General features: G+C 34.2%; 1 protein-coding gene across 2 annotated transcripts in view; it reads left to right on the plus strand.

Moving 5' to 3' along the window:
• Nucleotides 1-20442, plus strand: part of LOC115454911 (octopamine receptor beta-1R) — a 52882-nt gene extending 32440 nt beyond the window's left edge. The window contains exons 2-5 of one of the 2 annotated variants that reach the window (XM_037440177.1): nucleotides 6000-6888; nucleotides 14545-14742; nucleotides 15781-15948; nucleotides 17826-20442. In XM_037440177.1, coding sequence (XP_037296074.1) covers nucleotides 6101-6888; nucleotides 14545-14742; nucleotides 15781-15948; nucleotides 17826-18006 — 1335 coding nt within the window. In that variant the 5' untranslated portion in view covers nucleotides 6000-6100 and the 3' untranslated portion in view covers nucleotides 18007-20442. Of the gene's footprint in view, nucleotides 1-5999; nucleotides 6889-14544; nucleotides 14743-15780; nucleotides 15976-17825 lie in introns of both variants that reach the window. The other variant, XM_037440178.1, reaches the window with a different exon arrangement.
• Nucleotides 20443-20652: the final 210 nt, after the last annotated feature.

Consider the following 20652-nt stretch of genomic DNA (forward strand, 5'->3'; position numbering starts at 1 on the left):
ACTAAATTTTGATCTAAACATCTGGTGATGTCGGTATACTACATTTCTTACTAGGTATTTCCCGCGGCTTACCCCGCTTTAAAATCCTTTACTGCTACAAAAATTCTCTAAATAACTGCAGCAATCCATGACGCTAACGGCACAACACCAGCGCCATCTATTTAGAAACTCAGAATAATGAAATTCAGGGAGTAAATTACCGGGATAAACATATACATACATAGTATCATACCTCTATCCCATAGGGGTTGGCAAAGACTATCTATCGATTGCCACTTTGCATGATTCTGGCATACTTCTCGCGATTCCTTCACCATCATCAATCTTTTCATGCATTCCCGGCGGTTCCGTTTCATACATTCCCGCCAGTAAATCCAAGACATAAGCTAGCTATATGTGAAATTTTATCCACATGCGTTCACCGGTGTATGCGTTTTCTTTTAACAAAAATCCAAACAAGTTCACAAACATTCGTATTTTTAATATTAGTGTCATAAGATTTATCTTACTCACTGTGACTGCACAGTAAACGTCTAAAGTTCCCACATTGACTGCTAGCGCTTGTCGGATTTAGCTCCGAAGATCACTAGATGTCCATAAATTAAAGCAAGTTCGGTCGGTGGTTGCCAAACGCCAGGCGGCAACAGTTGTGACGTCATGATTCCCAACGGTCTGTAATATATGCAAGGAATATTCCTAAGTAGATAGAAAGTTTTCAACTTTATACAAGCTCAGTTGGGGTACTTTTGAAACATTGGGGTAATATTGAAATATTAGTTTTAGTGTTGTTTTTATAGTTCTTGAGTAGTCTTTGAAAGTAGTCGAAGTGAGGCGTTACTAAAATAGTTGAACTCAATAAAAACATCGTCTAACTTGGTATTGTTTTTGCATACATTGTTATTTTCGTAAATTTTTAAGATGTGATAAGTTTTGTTTTACAGCAGTCGACTATCACTTATAAATCTAAATAATATCCTATAGCATATCGAAGGCATTGAGAATTATGAGGATCGCCATCTTACAGCATCTTCTTTTAAAACATATATTTATCCTATACAAATATTTGTGTTAGTGTAGGGGCAGATCTTCTAGACCCGTGTTTCGTACTTACCTCTCGCCAGAAGGTAAAAGTTAAAGATTTTAGAAAAAAAAAATCTATTCGCCAAAAATCAAATAGGTCTTGGTATTGGGGAGTAACTTCGTGTTTTAAATTAATATTCTAAAAATTTCGCTTAATTTATACACAAACAGTTGTCTCTATGTTATTTTGAAACCAGTGAAAGAGTCCCTAAATCATTAATTATAAAAATGGAAGTCCAGGGTTGATATTCGCTTGTATACGTACACATAACATCGCGCATTTATCCCGAAGGGGTATGCAGAGGCGCAACCAGGGTACCTTCTTTTCGCCAATGTGACAGTGTGTTTGGAACGTATAAGACATAAATTTAATTTTATGCACTCTTCTATATGAACTTTAATTATGCCAAATCTTACACTACTCCGTGCGCGCAATGTGCTTAAACAAGGGTACAAACATTTTCTTGCTTTATTAATATATAGATCTAGACTAAGTAATGTATAGTATAAGATTTTACGAATAAAATTTATGATATTTTCAACCCAAAATAAGAAACGCTCTTTATTGAATATGATGAATATAAAACCTAGTCAAAATAAAGTATGTGATTTCGCCCCTCCGGGCGTCAGGAAACAGTAAGCGGATATCTATACGAGGAATCTTTATGGTCATAGTTTATCAAAGTAACACACTACAGATGGAGCGATAAAATATATTGGATTTAACCTCTTTGATCGTGTCTTTGAAGCTTGGGCCGAAGGATCCTTTTAACTTTGTAACTTTAAACTTGTATTGACATTTTGGGGTAAATATTGAATATACCATTTGGGTATTTGATATATAAAATTCTTAGTTTTTGGTCGTGACATGGGACTTTTTCAAGATATAAGATAATTAGTTCAAGTACCCCATTATATTATTAAAGTTGGGGTATATATTTTTACGGTTAGTTAATTAAAATCTAGAAATTATCAGACAATCTTTTTGAAATTGGCTACACATATACTGTTGTAGGATTAATGAACTATCAAAATGTTAATTATTTATTTATTTCTTATACAAAGTTCAGGGGCATAGAACATTACTAGCGGCACCCAAATTAAGCTGAGCTTGTATCTTGGGCTGCTATAATATTGGTTACAATATAGATAATGAGTCGCATGTCGGGAACAATGCAATTTGTAGTATTTAACTAACACCTATATTATACATATAAGTTTAAGACAATAGGTGAACAAACAATTAAATAAAAAATAGAACAGATTTTAAAAATAACATGTTCAGTAAAGAATTTCTGTGAAAAGAGTTTGTGAATATTCTAATATACGTATCAAAAATAAACAATATATTATTTTAATAATTGAAAAAAAAAGCTGACTTCAAGACACTGTGAGCTCATTCTGCGTAAATAGGACGACCAACATCTGAAATTAAAAAAAAGAAAATTATGATACACAAACCGCGATAAAATCCGCAAAATAGTTTTATTAAAAAAAATGCAATTTATATAGTATCTTAGATCTAACTAGGTATACAAATTAAAAGCGATTTATATTAGTTTTGAAGTTAAAAGACAAATCACCTAAGTGTCCTTAATACAAACACTCGGAGATAATTGGCGAAGTTATGTTTACTTTTAACTGATCTCCGAGTAAGGTGGAACTTTATATACTTTAGAGGTCTTCTTGAACTAGTTATGGTATAAAATTTGGTTTATTCAAGATCAAATCAATCATTCTTGCGTCAATATTGTATTATTTACAGTTAGAAGTGTAAATAAACACAGATTTAGCCAAGAGTTTCTTTATCTTCGTTTCTGTTTTCTTTTAAGCTTATTGGAATAAATGATGGCGTTATATAGTCCTTATATAGGCAACGTGAATTGAGGCGAAACTTATTACAAATTACCTGTAGTTAGTACCTACCCTTTTTTACATCGTTTTCTTTATGTCGAAGGTCAAGAGGTACGCGTGTGCAGCTATTACCGATAGTTCGTGAGATTAGCCATTACTGCTCCGCTTCTATTGGTCATAGCGTGTTGGTATATAGTCTATAGCACTCCACGAACAAAGGGCTATCCAACACAAAAAGAATTTTTCAGTTCGAATCGATAGTTCCTGAGATTAGCCATTACTGCTCCGCTCCTATTGGTCATAGCGTGATGATATATAGCCTATAGCACTCCACGAACAAAGGGCTATCCAATACAAAAAGAATTTTTCGGTCTGAACCGGTAGTTCCTGAGATTAGTGCGTTTAAGCAAACAAACAAACAAACTCTTCAGCTTTATATAATAGTAAGTATAGATGATTAGGTTTAAAATTGCCTGAGACAAAGGTCAAGTGGGAGTAAATAATTTAGTTTACTGAATTCCTAATAGCACGTGGGATGAATCCCTTGTTATTTGCACAACTCAACGATTTCTTTTCCAGCGTTTTTAAGGATTAAATTGCTCCATTCCTGTTTGAATTTCCAATAAACAGGAATTAATTTTACTATTTTAACATGCTATGCTTCGGCAACTTTTGTAATAGGGTATTTGACTATGTTTGATTCATCATTTTTTAATATGTAATAGCAATTAGTACAAAAAAGAATCCTTCCATGAAAACAGCATTAAAATTCGATAAAAAATGAGGCAGTAATTCAATTATTGCTACGTGTAGTGTGCTAGTGGGCGATGGATTGCTCCATCTCTTTCTTTCGCACGCATCGTAATGTACACTGACGTCACAGGCAAGTATTGCGTCTTTCTTCTGTTTTTTGACATTCATCCCTACTACCAAATTTCAATAGCTTATAACTTGTGGATTACTCATCAGATTTGAATGATTCTTTCTGTTTTAAAATGTATATGACGTACATGTTTTATATCAACTATAACAAAAATAAGTCAAATGCCCTACTTTCAGAATAGCGTAGTGCTATTCTGCTGTTCTTCGCAACAACTTGACAGCAACTGTTCTCCTAATAATGCAAAAGCCGATTAATTTTACTCTATAACCACTGACAGTAAACACTAGTTTAGTTAAATGAATAGGGAGAACTTTAAAACGACTTATTTGTATAATAAATTAAAATCCACTAAAAGTTTTAAAGTTTTCATATCTCGCTAAACTATGCAAATCAGAAGTTAAATTTTTTGAAACGGCATTATGATAAAATTATTGAGTCATACGGATTTTTTACGTTTGTCGTATAGGTTGGTTGTTGATAATACTTTTCATAATCAGTGTGTGGTACGTATTTTATGTTAATAAATAATTTTACTGGTTTTAACCTACAATTACAATGAGACATCTGAATTATTCCCATTAACATTTTTATAAACCACAGAAAAGTTTATTATTATATGATATTAATTCCAATCAACAGACATAATCACGAGTAAAAAAACCTTTTTACGATGTATTTAAAACTTAATTTACGTACAACACTCACCTGGAATCGCGAAAGGTCATTTAAATGAGGGATTACCGTCTAGGGACTTGAAAACGGTGCACAACGTAAATGTTCAACATTTTTACCACAAATTATACTATTTATTAAGTAGACGGACATGTATATCTTGATGTTTTGGGAGTAGTAATATAGGTTTTCTATATTTAGTGTGTTCTTAGTGAATTATCACTTGGTTTAACTATGAAGGTAAACATATTGAAAAGTTCTCGATAATAATTGTGAAGATATGTGACGAATGCCAATCCGCATTAGGTTAGCCTGGTGGACCTTAGGGTAGGGCTCGGCCTAAACATCCATCCATTCGTAGAGGAGGCCCGTGCAGAGGAGTGGATCGAAAAAAAATGGGGTTATTTATTGAACTCGGCGATTAGTGCTATTGTAAGATGTTACAGAGATTCTAGTCCGGTTCCTTATCACAGAGATATTTAGGGAAAATAATTATCTTTAAATGAATGTGATAAGATCTGGACCTACGTCAGGTATACTCATATTTATTTACTATATAACGTAAGCGGTAATAATGTCGGCTTATCTCTATTGACTCTTTTCACGTGGCTGTAAAATAGTGAGCAGTAAGGTGTGTGGAACACACTCATTTCTTTTGGTTAGAATACGGTAAAGAGGAAATGCATTTAGTTTATTGTAGAGTCATTTTTTGGGATTTTTGATGAATCATGCTCTTAATCCACTTCCATGCGAAGTCGGCACAATTTCCGAATGCAACACAATTTTCAAGCATGTTGCTAAAACGATTTGGCATAGTTTTTACGAACCGCATAATATGTCTAACGTCATAACGTTAAGCCTCTCTGGAATTCTAGTCTCAAACAAATATTGGGAAAATCGACTCAAAGTGTTACTCAAAGTTGGATTCGGATGTGAGATCTTCGGTTTACGGAATGGTATGTGAATGGCCATGAATGTTCATGCCACCACGACACCAAAAAACAAACAAAAATAATAAAAACGAATCAAAAAAAGATGAGGCTACTAATTAAAAAGGCTCTACGTAATTTAATGAATGGTTTTTATTTTTCTATTATCTCTTCATTTAGAAATACAGAATTATTAAAATTAAGTTTAGAGTAATTATGAAAACCAACCACGATTTTTATTTTTATAACCAAATTTAAATAGTCAAATGGACCACCGTGTAATGTTGCCACACTAAATGTTATTTATATAATGTTATCACAGCGATGTGTGGACAATTCAGTTCTTATCTGAAACCAAAATAGCAGGTTTTATACGCACTCGCCTAAGTGTTTCAGATTTGTTAACATAAGGCCTTTGTTGCTACGTTCTTTAATCTTAATAAGAAACTCAACCTTGTTCATGAAAAAGATGTCAGATAATCCCATTTAATATTAGAATATATTTAGGCGCAACCTAAACCTTGAATCTTGTTTGAATATTTTTGCCGGATTACTCATTTTGGTATTTCATTTTGTTACAGATAACCAACTAAAACAAGAATGGACATTACCAAACCACATAAACAACAAAAGTGCGCACTAAAAGAAGACTATACGTGAACGCCTAAAAATGTAAAGAACCATGAAAGTTGAGGTCCTGTTCAGCGTGGACCTTGGAAACTTCACTTTAGACCTGCGGGACCTATCCACCTCAATGTATCTCACGGACAGCTATCTCAACAAGACCCTTGAAGTTAATGAGACAACGAACGACTTCGTTTACTCGAATCAGTTCGAGGACGAACCGTTTATTGTCTTTTTGGTCATTCTGAAATGTGTCATTATGCTGTTTATTATCTTGGCTGCGATATTCGGCAACCTTCTAGTCATCGTCTCCGTAATGCGACATAGGAAACTCAGAGTCATTACGAACTACTTTGTCGTATCTTTAGCTCTTGCCGACATGCTGGTTGCTATATGGGCCATGTGCTTCAACTTCAGCGTCGAAATTACTAACGGGGTCTGGCTCTTCGGGTACTTCATGTGCGATGTTTGGAACTCCCTGGATGTCTACTTTTCATCAGCCAGCATCCTTCACTTATGCTGTATCAGCGTTGACAGATACTATGCCATTGTCCAGCCATTGGATTATCCTCTGATTATGACTACAGCAAAATTGGGCATCATGTTGGCCGTTGTCTGGTGCAGTCCAGCGCTCGTATCGTTCTTGCCGATATTCATGGGCTGGTACACGACGGAAGACCACCTAGACTTCAGGAGGCGGTATCCCAAAGTGTGCAGTTTTACCGTGAATAAAGTGTATGCTGTTGTGTCGAGCAGTGTGAGTTTCTGGATACCGGGAGTCATCATGCTGTTCATGTACTATAGGATTTATGTGGAGGCGGATAGGCAAGAGAGAATGTTGTACAGGTGAGTCAATATTATTAATATTTTATTTCTAAATTTATGTTCGGCATCAGACATAGATTATTTTGAACATATTATTTGCAAATTAATGTACCTATATTACTTAATCTAAACTGCAATTCATTAGTTATTTGTGATTTGGTTAAACTCTGCAACAAATAAATTAATTTATGATCCTATTTATCAAACAAGCTTAAACCACTTACTGTCTTAACAATATCTACAAAGCTTATTTGCTCTTCAGTTACAATTAACAAACACTCGTAACACAATGAAATAGCAGTTTCACTGAAGTGTACCAACTTGTCTAGCATTAATAAAATTCTACTAGATATTCTAAGATAATATAACGTTACGGCATTGTGCAGAAGCAAGACAAACGGTACCTCCCCTATCTCCCTCTTCCCAATTAGCGGGTAGCGATTAAATTTGCATCGAAGCAAAACAACCATTTCCGAGACGTTGATTATCTTGGTAGGGTAGATTATTAATAAATCGAATTTTATGCTTTATATTGGGTTTGGTGTTAATTTTATCCAATTAAACAACCACTCAATTTAAATATACAAGTACGAATATAAAGTTAAAAGTTTATATAACTTTTGGAACACGGTCTTTTTGAGCCAAACAATGTTTAAAATCACGTTGAATTCGTCAAAATCAGGTTATGAATCAATCATGTCTTTTATTGTTGCGAGAGCATCACATACCTTATTCAAAAATGAGGTTAACGTATTAATATTTGAAATATTAAATAAATTAATTTACTCAGAAAAAAGATCACGCCATTAGTCGTAAAGAACCGTACACGGGATATCAGTGGCGAAGCGTCCATACAAGCCGATTCCTACCGGGTTACCTTTTGTAAATTAACTTAAAATAATATATGAAAAACATAACTATATAATAATAGTATATTCAAACAAGTCATCCTATAAGTACTTATTTCATTAAATCAATACTTCAACGATTACGGTACATAGTTCATATTATTATCAATTCGTTAAATCGTAACTCGCGCGCAGTGCTCGCGCCTTATACTGTTCGAAGTGAACCCGGCCGCGCATAGCTTCCCTCGCGATATTGTTGTCTCTTTCACACGCAGCGCGGTGTCTTTGTCTAATCTTTTGGAAGTGACGTAAAAATACATGTGTGCGTGCGTGTATGTGTACTTCAGGGTAACCCGAGAATTTGCGGCTTAATGTTGGGCCATTGGCGCGAAATTTTTTAATAATTTAGAATGTATTATTAGTGTTTGTATATAGTGTGGGTTATTAATTTTTGTTGGGCTCTTTTAGATAAGTACCTATGTTCAAAATATATGATTATTTGTTAAATTTAGAGTTTAGAAATAATGTTTATGTTAGAAGGAAATTATTATGTATTATATTTTAGATTTTAACTTATTGTGAACAGCGTTAACTGTTAACTGTAGAAAAAAATATTTCCTCGGGTTACCTTTTGAAAATTTTCACCCTTCGCCACTGCGGGATATATTGTGAGATTGAACCATGAAATTTGGATTCTACTTATTGAAAAAAATATGATTTTTCGAATCGAAAAACCCACCTACATAGATTTACCGAAAGTCATGGAAATAGAAATAAACAAAAACAGATAGATGTGAATCCGTCGACACGTGGGTGCAGTACGCCTATGCCGTCGCTTTTGAAAAAAAAGTTATATATCTTGCATATAGAAAAGATAAAATAAATAATAAAATATAAAACTTAGGTGATCATGTAAGCTAAAAGGCTCTTATCACAAGTCAAAACATAATTAAAATTGCCAATGACATTATTTAGGTAGATTATATAGGGAACTACCATGGACTAACAGTTATGTACAGAGAACGTCGGCAGTTAGGACGGTAGCCAGAGAAAGATAAGTGAAAATAATATTTAACAAAAAGGTAAAGAAAATATGTTTTAAACTTTGCTCACTATTATTCAAGAGTTATTTAATTAATAGGAAAACTAAATGAGCCGTTAGAGTAACTGATGTTCGTCTGCGAACTATTCATAGAACTAATCGAATGATAATTTGTTTAATGAATATTAAAACCTACGAATGGATTGCTGAATGCTTTTGAACCCGTTTAGTTAATAGTCTATGTCTGATTATTTTAAAACAATCACTTTGATATACAGCCTCAATACGTTTTAAAGTGTAAATTCATGTTGTTATATGCAAATATCGGAATTATAATTTAAAGTATTATTTTTAAATGCATGAGATTGCATAAATTTCTTTATGTTAGAGTATTTGGTGGCGCTAATAAGATCTTTATTACATTCTCTGAGTCTGCATAATAGAAAAATAGATTGTCTTATAAAATTCTGAACGCGTTCTCCATCTTCGAAATAATTAAGTTAAAAGCAAATTACCGGTATGCTAATCTAGATAATAGGTTCTTAGTGCTTCGCTAAAAAGGATTTAATATTAAAGGAGGAACGGCCGTGGACTATCGGACTTATTGGTTCTTGACTCTTTGCTTTATTCGAGTTTCCTTTCATTTGCAAGGAAACTTTAATATCTATACTTCTATACTCTATACTATTATATAAAGCTGAAGAGTTTGTTTGTTTGTTTGTTTGTTTGTTTGTTTGTTTGTTTGTTTGTTTGTTTGTTTGTTTGAACGCGCTAATCTCAGGAACTACCGGTCCAAACCGAAAAATTCTTTTTACGTTGGATAGCCCTTTGTTCGTGGAGTGCTATAGGCTATATATCATCACGCTATACCCAATAGGAGCGGGGCAGTAATGGCTAATCTTAGGAACTACCGGTCCAAACTGAAAAATATTTTTGCGTTGGATAGCCCTTTGTTCGTGGAGTGCTATAGGCTATATATCATCACGCTATACCCAATAGGAGCGGGGCAGTAATGGCTTATCTCAGGAACTACCGGTCCAAACTGAAAAATTCTTTTTGCGTTGGATAGCCCTTTGTTCGTGGAGTGCTATAGGCTATATATCATCACGCTATACCCAATAGGAGCGGAGCAGTAATGGCTAATCTCAGGAACTACTGGTCCAAACTGAAAAATTCTTTTTGCGTTGGGTAGCTCTTTGTTCGTGAAATGCTATAGAGTATATATCATCACGCTATACCCAATAGGAGCGGAGCAGTAATGGCTAATCTCAGGAACTACCGGTCCAAACTGAAAAAATATTTTTGCGTTGGATAGCCCTTTGTTCGTGGAGTGCTATAGGCTATATATCATCACGCTATACCCAATAGGAGCGGAGCAGTAATGGATAATCTCAGGAACTACCGGTCCAAACTGAAAAAATATTTTTGCGTTGGATAGCTCTTTGTTCGTGAAGTGTTATAGGGTATATATCATCACGCTATACCCAATAGGAGCGGAGCAGTAATGGCTAATCTCAGGAACTACCGGTCCAAACTGAAAAAATATTTTTGCGTTGGATAGCCCTTTGTTCGTGGAGTGCTATAGGCTATATATCATCACGCTATACCCAATAGGAGCGGAGCAATAAAGAAACATGTTGCAAATACGGGGAAAATTATTAGTTTTGAGAGCTTGCGTTGCCTGCGCTGCGTAAACGGTTAAAGTTATGCAACAATGATGTATGACGGGATCGTTCCTCTTAAAAAGTTCTAAAAAATATATTATAAAACAACGTCCCCCGCTGCATCTGTCTGCCTGAACGTGTTAAACTCAAAAACTACCCAACATATTAAGATGAAATTTGGTATGGAGACAGTTTGAGACCCTGGGAAGAACATAGGCTCCCGGGAAACTATTACTTTTATAACGGAAAACTTTAGCCTGAAAAACTTTATAACGCGGGCGGAGCCGCGGGCAAAAGCTAGTTGTTAATAAAATAAAATATAGTTAACTTTTCTACACACATCGTTTAGGAATTCGATGAGATGGAACTTATATAGAAAAGTAATTATTCTGATACTCTGAACAAAACTGCCAGAATTACAATTTAATACTGGTGATACCGCATAAAAGGTTTGATCTACCATTTGCCCAAGAGCCATTTACGCGGTTGTTTCAAAATTACCTTTTTTTTTAAATTGTCGATATTCCATTTCAAGATCGTGTCGTGTCGATGTCGTGGGCAGAAATCGCCAATACCAAAATATCATAGGCACTTCTACAACCTTTCGAAATGAATGCGGAAGATGTAATTCCACTACTTCCACGCGCAGACGATTTCACGGCAATATGGATTTTCCATCACATGTCGAAATTTTAGTGGTTAGCTGGACACCACCTCAATAAAATATTCTACTCATTTCAAGACTTAACATTCAAATTATTTCATATTTTCTAACATTAAACTTGATAACAACTGAGAACAACGACTCAGTTTTAAGTTACGATATAACAGCACTTACTACAGCGCGAAGTATAAAAATTCACGAATCTCATTCCCTGGAGAGCCTAGCCCATTAAGCCATAACAGTTTAGTTATAAAATGTAAATTTTCTCATTTAAACATAAGCATGTCAGAATAAAATGTTGAAAACAAAGCGCCTCTCGAACCGTTCGATAAAGATCAAAATCCATTTACGCTCCTACTGATTGAAATAGATTTATATTATGCAAAAGGCGGGTTGCTTGATAAAAGCAATCGCTTTCTCGTTTGTGAAAATAAGGTTTAAGACAATATAACTGATACGTATAAATAGCTTCATAAAGCGTACAGGTGAATTTGTTCAAAATAGAAAAACATCTTTAACTAATTGAGATGCTGGTTTACTTACTGAGTCTTCGACTAAAAATGACAAGTTTCTAAGATTTCTATTAAACAGTCAAGCCAATTCATTTACTAACAACGAGTGGAAGGTATGACGAATTTATTTAGAATTTTCTCAAGACCTTTCTAGCTGGATTCTCTGTTTTAGCTTTTCGACATAATCACGGATTGAAGTATATTTTATGTTATCAAGGCCTTGTGTGAAAAATACACGCTAAAGCTCCTCTTAGTTCTTTTTTAATTGGCTATCATGGCTTCTTGCCTATTATATATTACGTCATGTTATTCCGTATTTTAAAAACTCTTAGCCAGGAATACAATATGCACTTATCAAAAACTATACGAATCGTCCACTTGGAACTTCACTACAATGCCAAACGTAACATTGTTGAATTATTCAAATATGATTAGCATATTCTCGGCCGATGGAGAATAAACTTCTGTACTGATTGCATGGATTCCAACTCGGAAACTTTAGGTTCCATTGAATTTCATTAAAGCATTATTAAGCGTTTATTCCTGTGCAAACAAGTCTGGATTGTCTAATCTTTCTGAAATTGATTTCCGAATTGAATTGAATGTACAATCAGATGATTTTGGAATATGGTTATGATTAATGAAAATTCGTTGTTAAGGATATTCAATTTAGTTTCTAATTTCACAGTTTCTAAATTAGCTTCAAAATGTTACTAGATTTATTATTGGCATTTATATACCGTGATATGTATTATATCCTTGCATTAATAAACGCAGAACCCTATACAGCATTTAACATTTTCAAGGAATAGAGAGAAATTGAATTTACATAGTATGGAGGAAAAACCTTTTTTTCCTGGAAACCCGGTATTTTATTACTTTGACGGGGAACACGTAGCTGCGGTTACCTTCAAATTACCCCCGAATATTAATGAAAGGGAAACGCGCGGCGTAAAGGCGATCTAATTGATTTTGGGTACAGCGCAGGATGTAGATGGAACAACCACCGCAGTAATTATAGATCTGAAATTGGATTAAGATATATATATTTTAAGCAGATATTTGATTTGAAATGTAGGTATTTTTATAAATTGCGATGGAAGCGGCTAACAGCCGATTTTGTCATATAAAATTAATACTATAAAAATATAACATGAAATAACCATTAATACTGTAAAAGATGTAACATTAAATAATACATACAAAATAGAATTAGATATAAAAGTCGCAAATGCTCGCCAATAATAACTTTTACCATAAAAATATACAAACTTCTTAATAAATATTCAATTCATAATTTCTCGCAACCTTTAGATCTTTTTATACAAAAAGCGGCTTTAGAATTCGTTCAGTAATTTTAATACAAAGTAATGAAATTCTTACAACACCCACGTGTTTGTAAATATAAAATGTTGGTTTGTTTTTAACATTGTAGTTTTATAGTAATCTTAAGGGACTTTTTATATTTAATAGAAGTCAATAATTGACACTTCACGTAATTTATAACCTGTGACGTAAAAAGAAGAGCGTTGCTAAATTTGTATTTTATTTGCGTATCTTGTGTGTATGGGATATTAGCTTTCAAGATCAATGGAGATGAATTAATTTAAATTTCGTTTTTTTAAAGACCACGCGTGTGTCAATATGTGTTTGTGACATCAATTACAACGCACCTACTTACGTGGGCCTGTATAGCAGGTTTTACTTCTTGTACGGTGGTCGCTATCCGTGCGGCTACGAATATTCCATTATCGGCATATTTATTTTAAATACTTTATTAACGTCAGTCGTAGCTGGTATAAAAGCTGTAGACTGAATTTACTCCAATTTATGCATACTGAAAAAAACACAGTAGGACGATCAATGTTACATATAACTGAATTCTAATATTGTTGACTAATTCATTAACCATTCGTATAAAAACGATGCAAAAAGTACAAAAAAATCAAATAAAATGAGAAACATTTGGAACGAAACTGAAATCAAAATATTTCATTACCATGATTACAAAAGTATTAACTGACTTTTGCCGAATATAATTTTTCTTTGCCAGGTTTATCATCTTGAAAATGCGAAAGAGAAAACATTCATTTGAATTTTAATCGTCATTGCTTTAAGATGTTTTTCTTTTTCGGTGCTTGTAAATACTCGAATTGGAAAAAACGCTATTTAATTTTAACGTTATAAGAAATAATAAAGGTAAAATTCTGAAATAGGATACTTTGATGAAATGCGATCAGAAAGTTTTAAATAAATCGTCCAACTATTCAAGAAACCGCTTTGATTTTTAATAAGCTAGGTTTTGCTCGCTCTTCCGCCCGTGTGAAAGAGTTTTACAATTTCACGGGATAGGAAGTAGCCTATCTCTTTCCCAGGGTCTTAAAATATCTTCATTTCTTCAAAATCCGTTGGGTACTTTTTGAGTTTACCACCTTCAGACAGGCAGACGGATGTGGCGGGGGACTTTGTTTTATAATATATATTTTAGAACTTTTAAATAGGAATAATTCCGTCATACATGTTTGTTACGTTACTTTAACTGTTTATGTAGATCAGGCAAAGTAAATTTTCAACAAAAAAAGTCCCCGTTTTTTCAACATTTTTCATTGATGCTTGACTCCTATTGCATACCATGATGTGTTGGAATGTACACGTGGAAAATGGGTGTCCTCGTTGCAACCCTGCCTGCCCTTATGGAGATAAACGGCATGTGTGTGTGTGTGTTTTTTATACCAAACGTGTAGTCGACATTGCCTTTAGAACTATCAATTATCTTTTATATTGCTGATGCCATCACAAAATATGGCGTTGGAATATTGATTTTTCATTATACCTAAGTAAAACAACATAAAGTATATTAAAGTTATCTAATTTTGAATGCGGTCAATTAATTACCATAACCAAATATCACTCTTCAATCCCAAAATAAAAATATATATTTTCCTAGGAGCAAAGTGGCAGCACTGTTACTTGACAAGCACCTTCAAATCAACGGCATCTCCATGGGCGAGGTTATGAGGGAGCGGCAAAGTATACAGATGCAACCGATGGCCAGTAGCAAGATGAAACGCGAAAGAAAAGCCGCCAGGACCTTGGGGATCATCATGTCTGCATTCTTGGCTTGCTGGCTACCCTTTTTCTTATGGTAAGTGACCATAAAGAATTCTTATGTTTACGTGAATGTTGACCCCCGTGATTGTCTTCGAAATGTCGACAGGAAATGGTAATATAAAAACCCGCTATAAAATCCGAAACATAGTTCTATTTCAAGTAATCATAAAGTTTATTTTTTGTTGTAGAAATGTTTGTTTTGTCATATTAGAAGCTTGTTTTTTCTATATTCCATATTGTCAAGAAACATTAGGCAGGTATTTGATATTATATTGTGTTAAGTTACGATGCGCGTTTCTTTTACTGTGGAGCTCAACCGAAGTATTACAGATAATATTGTTAAACTGAAGCGTGGATTTTATTATGTAATTTACGATCCAAGGTGGTGTTACCTTAGCGTTGAATTCGCACAAATGACTACCAAGCTACAAACACATCAAATAAATGTAATTTCACGAACACAACAAGTAAATTAACCACATTTTATACGAAAATATATAAAAGGTGATCTCAGATTTCTTTGAGGTAGGCGTTTAATAGGATTCAAATATGACAGCGCGACATACTCGTTGGATTCAGTCGGTGAACCTGAAATATATTAATGTGGGTGGATGTGATAAGATCATTAAAGTAATCAGCTTCTTTGTCTTTTCCTAACGCCTTTTGGTAACTTTATACATCTCAAAATTATCGTGGTCTTTGAACTGAATATTCACGTAGGCTTTTTTATGTAGCTTCACTCTAGAGTTAATATCTTTGTCCTTACATTTTTAAACTGATAATATTCCGCGGCGTAATATGCAAGACGTTCAATTAAAATATTTGGCTTTTTCTATTCATATTATACTAGCTTGTGGTCACGGCTTCGGCCAGGTGAGCAAGTCTTCCAGGGTATAAAATAGCTTAAATTGTATTCCAGACTATGATCTAAATTATTGCTAAATGTCATCCAGATCAATTAAATCGTTTTGGCGTGATAAAGTAACAAACAACTAAATATTCGTATTAATAATATTAGTGTAAGAAAAGCTATAAATATTAGAATCAACAAAGAATATATTTGTCCTACCAGGTACATAATAACAGCTCTCTGCGGGGACGGATGCCCTTCCCCCCCGCCAGTGGTGGCCGGTGTTTTCTGGGTCGGCTACTTCAACTCCGCTCTCAACCCGCTGATCTACGCTTACTTCAACCGGGACTTCAGAGCTGCCTTCAGGAAGACCCTGGATTCCTGCTGCAGGTCAGATTATGTAGAAAATTGAAATAAGTAAGTTTCTTCTGGTATTTCTTCGTGGTGCCGTCAAGTGCTTTTGCTTCCCGTTCTGAATTTCATAGTCTTAGAAGACGGTGCTTCTTAACGCTTTTTCTTCGATGCGGACAGGTTCCAACAGGTCGAATTCTTAATTACTGGGACAGGTCTAAGTTCAGTAGTGAACATCTCATAGCTAATGACTGCTTCTCAAGTCTTCTTCAGAAAGTTTTGCTGGAAAAATATTTTCCCAGGATAAAAAGTGGCTCATACCACACAGGAGTAATGTGTCAGTTGTTAGATTAGCTGTTAGTGAAGAAAAAATGAAAATCGGTTCAGTAGTTCCTGAGATTAGCGCATACAAGCAAACAAGATTTCAGCATTATACATTAGTATAGATTATGGAAGACAATCCTTCGCATTCTCCGTGAATAGTACACACACTGTCATGATCACTTTTGCTAACATTTTATCAACGCTTAAATGTATTTGTGCAAATGGCACAAGCTAATTTATTAAGTCACTTCACTTTTTTCACTACACAACTTAATAGTACATAGTCAAAATTACATATGAGTTTTTGACTGTACTGAGAGAAATTCGATCAGATATTAGCAAGTGGAACATATAATTTAAAATAACTTCGTTGCTTGTTTAAAATTTAGTTTGAAATATGGTATGTCAGAGCATCGACGGGCATAAGGACCAAGTAAGTGTTCAAAGGCAAATAGACGATGTAGAATCGATAATTTAGAGTACAATACAATTCGAAGACTTGGTCTACGTCAACTTTGTAATAAATAACATTATGAACTTATTTACCATATACCAAGTGATAACAGCAGTCAAATTCCGTTCTGAAATGAAATGAAATAATTTATTTCAACCTGTAAAATCTTATACATTATTTAGATTCCTTTAATATTAACTCTACCACCAGTTCATCGATCAGTCATTCCATCAAGTCCAGAATCATAATCTGGTTGAAGGCAGTGAAACAAATTCATTCATGAACCAATAATTTTAATGTTTCATTTCTAAAATAGCTTATAGTAGATAAATTTGCCTATAAATAAATAGATCTGAATATATCGCATTCACCCAAATAATTCCAGCCACTCGTACCTATCTGAACATACTTCTAAGTATTGTTGATTTATTAGTTTAGTGACAAGGGTTTGCGTGTATCATAAAGTGATAAGGGTTTGGGTAACTAGTTAGTACGTATCTAATTGCCCAACTCATGCGAAGCGACGAGAACTTAAATTAAACATCTTTAATGTCTGAATAATCTGGCAGTTGTGTTGATAACGTACCTCGTGTAATTATTCTTGGGGGATGAGAGTTCGAAATCTCAGATGGTTACTTTGGTTAGTAAATAGTCTAGAGTGGGTTAGGAAAGTTTGACAACAGCAGTTTAGTTAGGCTTATGATTTGGTAAAGGAATATCAAAATTGTAATTCTGTAGTCAGGTTGGTCTGCTTAGACTTTTTCTTTTATGATGACAATATTGAATGTATCATCCTGTATCACTAGACAATATAGTGACTGCTAATACTTCCTACCTTAAAGACCTTTAGTCAATAACGCATTAATTATTTATCTGGTATTTCGAATGTTTCTTTGGACGGCAATGATCACCTATACCACGTTACCTTTCATATATTCTCTTCAAAATCGGATTTTATTCCCTTGGAGATAGTATAGCTAATTATTTATTACAGAAAATAAATATCTATATATACATTTCTATTTACTCCATCGCTAGACGCCGCGTTGCTCCACTTATCACCAATTGCAGTGAAGTCACTTAGATATGATAAAAAGTACTAAACTATGTTTGTATTTTAACTAAGCAACTCTTTCAGATCTCTATGCGGTGACTTCGGTCGTCGCTACTGCTGTCAACGCCCTCGCCGGGAGAACCACCACTCCAACGCCTCTTCAGACATCCACATGAACAATTGCGTCAAGTCGACTTCAGCAGACGTGTTGAGGGCCCACCAGGCCTCCTGCTCGAGGCCCGAAGAGATCATGTTCGAGACGTAGGCAGTGAAGTGAAAGTATCTGATCTGCTTATCGTGACGTAAATAGTATTATTTAATTAGGCGGTTTTTAATGAAATTGATCCAATCTTATATTTTATTGGTGTTTAAATATTTTTTTATGATTTAATATGACTGGTTTTAGAGGCTTTAGATTGGAACTATTTTATTAAATTTCGTCTAATTATTACCAAAAAGAACTACACAGACAGCAGTCAATGACTGTGTGCAATACCACCGCTTTCTTTTTATAAACAAAGACTTTTGGGATAACGTTATTTTTAATATCTGTTTTAATTAATATAATTCTTGCTAATACCGTTGCTACTGCAAGTACATTAAAGTTTAATTTGAAAATGACTGTTACACATTTAATATTTACATTCAACATCGTTGGTGGTGAAAAATTCACCCACACAATGCTGTCACATCAGTACTTTATATTCTCGAATGTTAGCACAAAAAGACATTTAATGAAAGCCTAAGGAGATATCTATTATCAATAAAAAAAATGTAAGAAATATCGTCAATGTCAAAAAAATTTTGTCAATGGCTTTGATAATATCATTCTCAATTTTTTATATTTCGAATTCATGAAAAAGTGACATTGTCTGCACAGAATCTCTTTTATTAATTACTTATTAAGGAGGTGATAGACTAGGGCATTTATTTTTAATCTTTTGAACACGACCTTATATGTTTTGTTTTAAGCCAATTTTAAAATCTAACGAACGTATTGGTGTAACATTTTACCGAGCAAAGGTCGTCGAGCGCTGGTGACTCGGAGTGAGGTAGGCAAAGTAGAAAGAAATGTTACAGGTTAATGATGACTCGCCTTAAGCATAACGCCGAGCGCAGCGTCGAACATTCGCAGGAATGGTACATTACCTGCTTTGGGGAACTGTGTTTTTGCTTGTAGCATTCGCAAGAACAATGTCATGCTCTAGCAAATAGTCTAGAGTATACTCACCTTTATAAAGAAGTCTATTTTATTAAGTTTGTAGAGGATCAAACGATATTTCACATTTTATAATTTACGTTGGTACATTGACTTCCAAAAATGTTATTCTAGATTTATGATGGCGTTATGAACGAAGTTTCACCTGAACATGCGAAAGTTTCTTCATATTCTCGTTTGGACTAAACCTTGCACTTATAATTCTAGCTGCACTTCTAAAATAAAGCAAATTTAGTTTTAAAGAAATCTTCACTAATTACTGTTTTAAAGCATTAGTTGCAATCGTTATGCCGGCTTACAAAATTAGCAGGACACCACAAAAATACACGTGACGATTAATTTTTAGGTTATATCTTTGTGTGATGCTTGACATTCAAACTGAAAGAAGAGTAAATAGCAAGTTAAGTAAATAGACCGATGGACTACATTATCGCTGGAAATACCAAGCGAAGTTGCTTTGATAACCCTGTCTTCTATAAAACTATTTGCCTGCGGGCTAAGTATAGCGCAGTTGTAAAAGTTACAGCCCTAGATTTAATGAAGTAAATAACTTACCCAAGCCCAATTTTATCGCCTCCCACTACAGAAAAATTTAAATATTTCGTCGTTTTTACAGCGCATTCGGTAGATCTTTATTTCTTTTACATTTTTGAGAAAACCATTTGTTAGAGCTATATTTTTAGTGACATGTTAGTCGCTATTATAATTTAACATGCAGAGGCGTTATATTCGAGGAAAGATATTAGTTTTATTTTATCACTAGTTATCGCCTACGGCTCCGCCCGCGTGAATAGGATTATTCGGGATAAATATTCTTTCCAGGATAAGTAGTCTCAATAACGTTATTAATTAACTTGTAACGCAAGAAAATAATTATGACCCTTAAATATATTTAAGCTTTTTTATCATAATCTATAAGGTCAAGGGCCTTATTCCATCTATAGGGACGCAACTGTCTTTTTGCAATCATGGTTGTTCTAATCGAAGTCCAGCTTTGATGACCGTATAGGTAAATAGGGTATATTTTGACTCTCTTACTTGATTGCAAAAAGACGGATATACTAGACCTTACTGCATTAAATTAGAGACTATTTTAATCGAACACGCTAACCACCGAAACTAAGACTCCGATTTCGAGATTTTATTGACTAATAGGAGACTACATTATCTCAGAGTATAATAGATCAGATTTTTCTGGGAAATTGACTTTTGGACGGGATAGACCACAACAAAACCAATAAATATAATTACGTAACAAATTCAAATATCTGCATCAAATCAAGGTTGAAAGTTTTAATCATTTTAATATCTCCTATTAACACCTACTTTCGCCATAAATTACTATCTTTCATATTCAAGACGAGTTACTGAATCAGAGCAAAATTGTAGTTAACAAGGTGAAGGATATTAACAATAATGGAATTAACTGTTGAGGTTTGCATAGACAAATACAAAGCCTTTTTTATAATGTAATGTAAACTGGCCGCGTAATAGTATGTATCTTTTTGAATTGTTGTATTTGGAATGAAATAACAATGTACTGTTACTAAGCAATGTGTGCTAGTCTGATACGGTTGTCTAACGTGTTAACTCTATTAGAATATAAGTTCCTATTCGACGGAAAACCTTGTTTATTTTCCACTCGTACTCTGCAAGGGCGACTCGAAGCCCAAGATTAACAAGATTGTATTA

This window comes from Manduca sexta, chromosome 18 (genome assembly GCF_014839805.1).
Source record: "Manduca sexta isolate Smith_Timp_Sample1 chromosome 18, JHU_Msex_v1.0, whole genome shotgun sequence".
NCBI lineage: Eukaryota > Metazoa > Arthropoda > Insecta > Lepidoptera > Sphingidae > Manduca > Manduca sexta.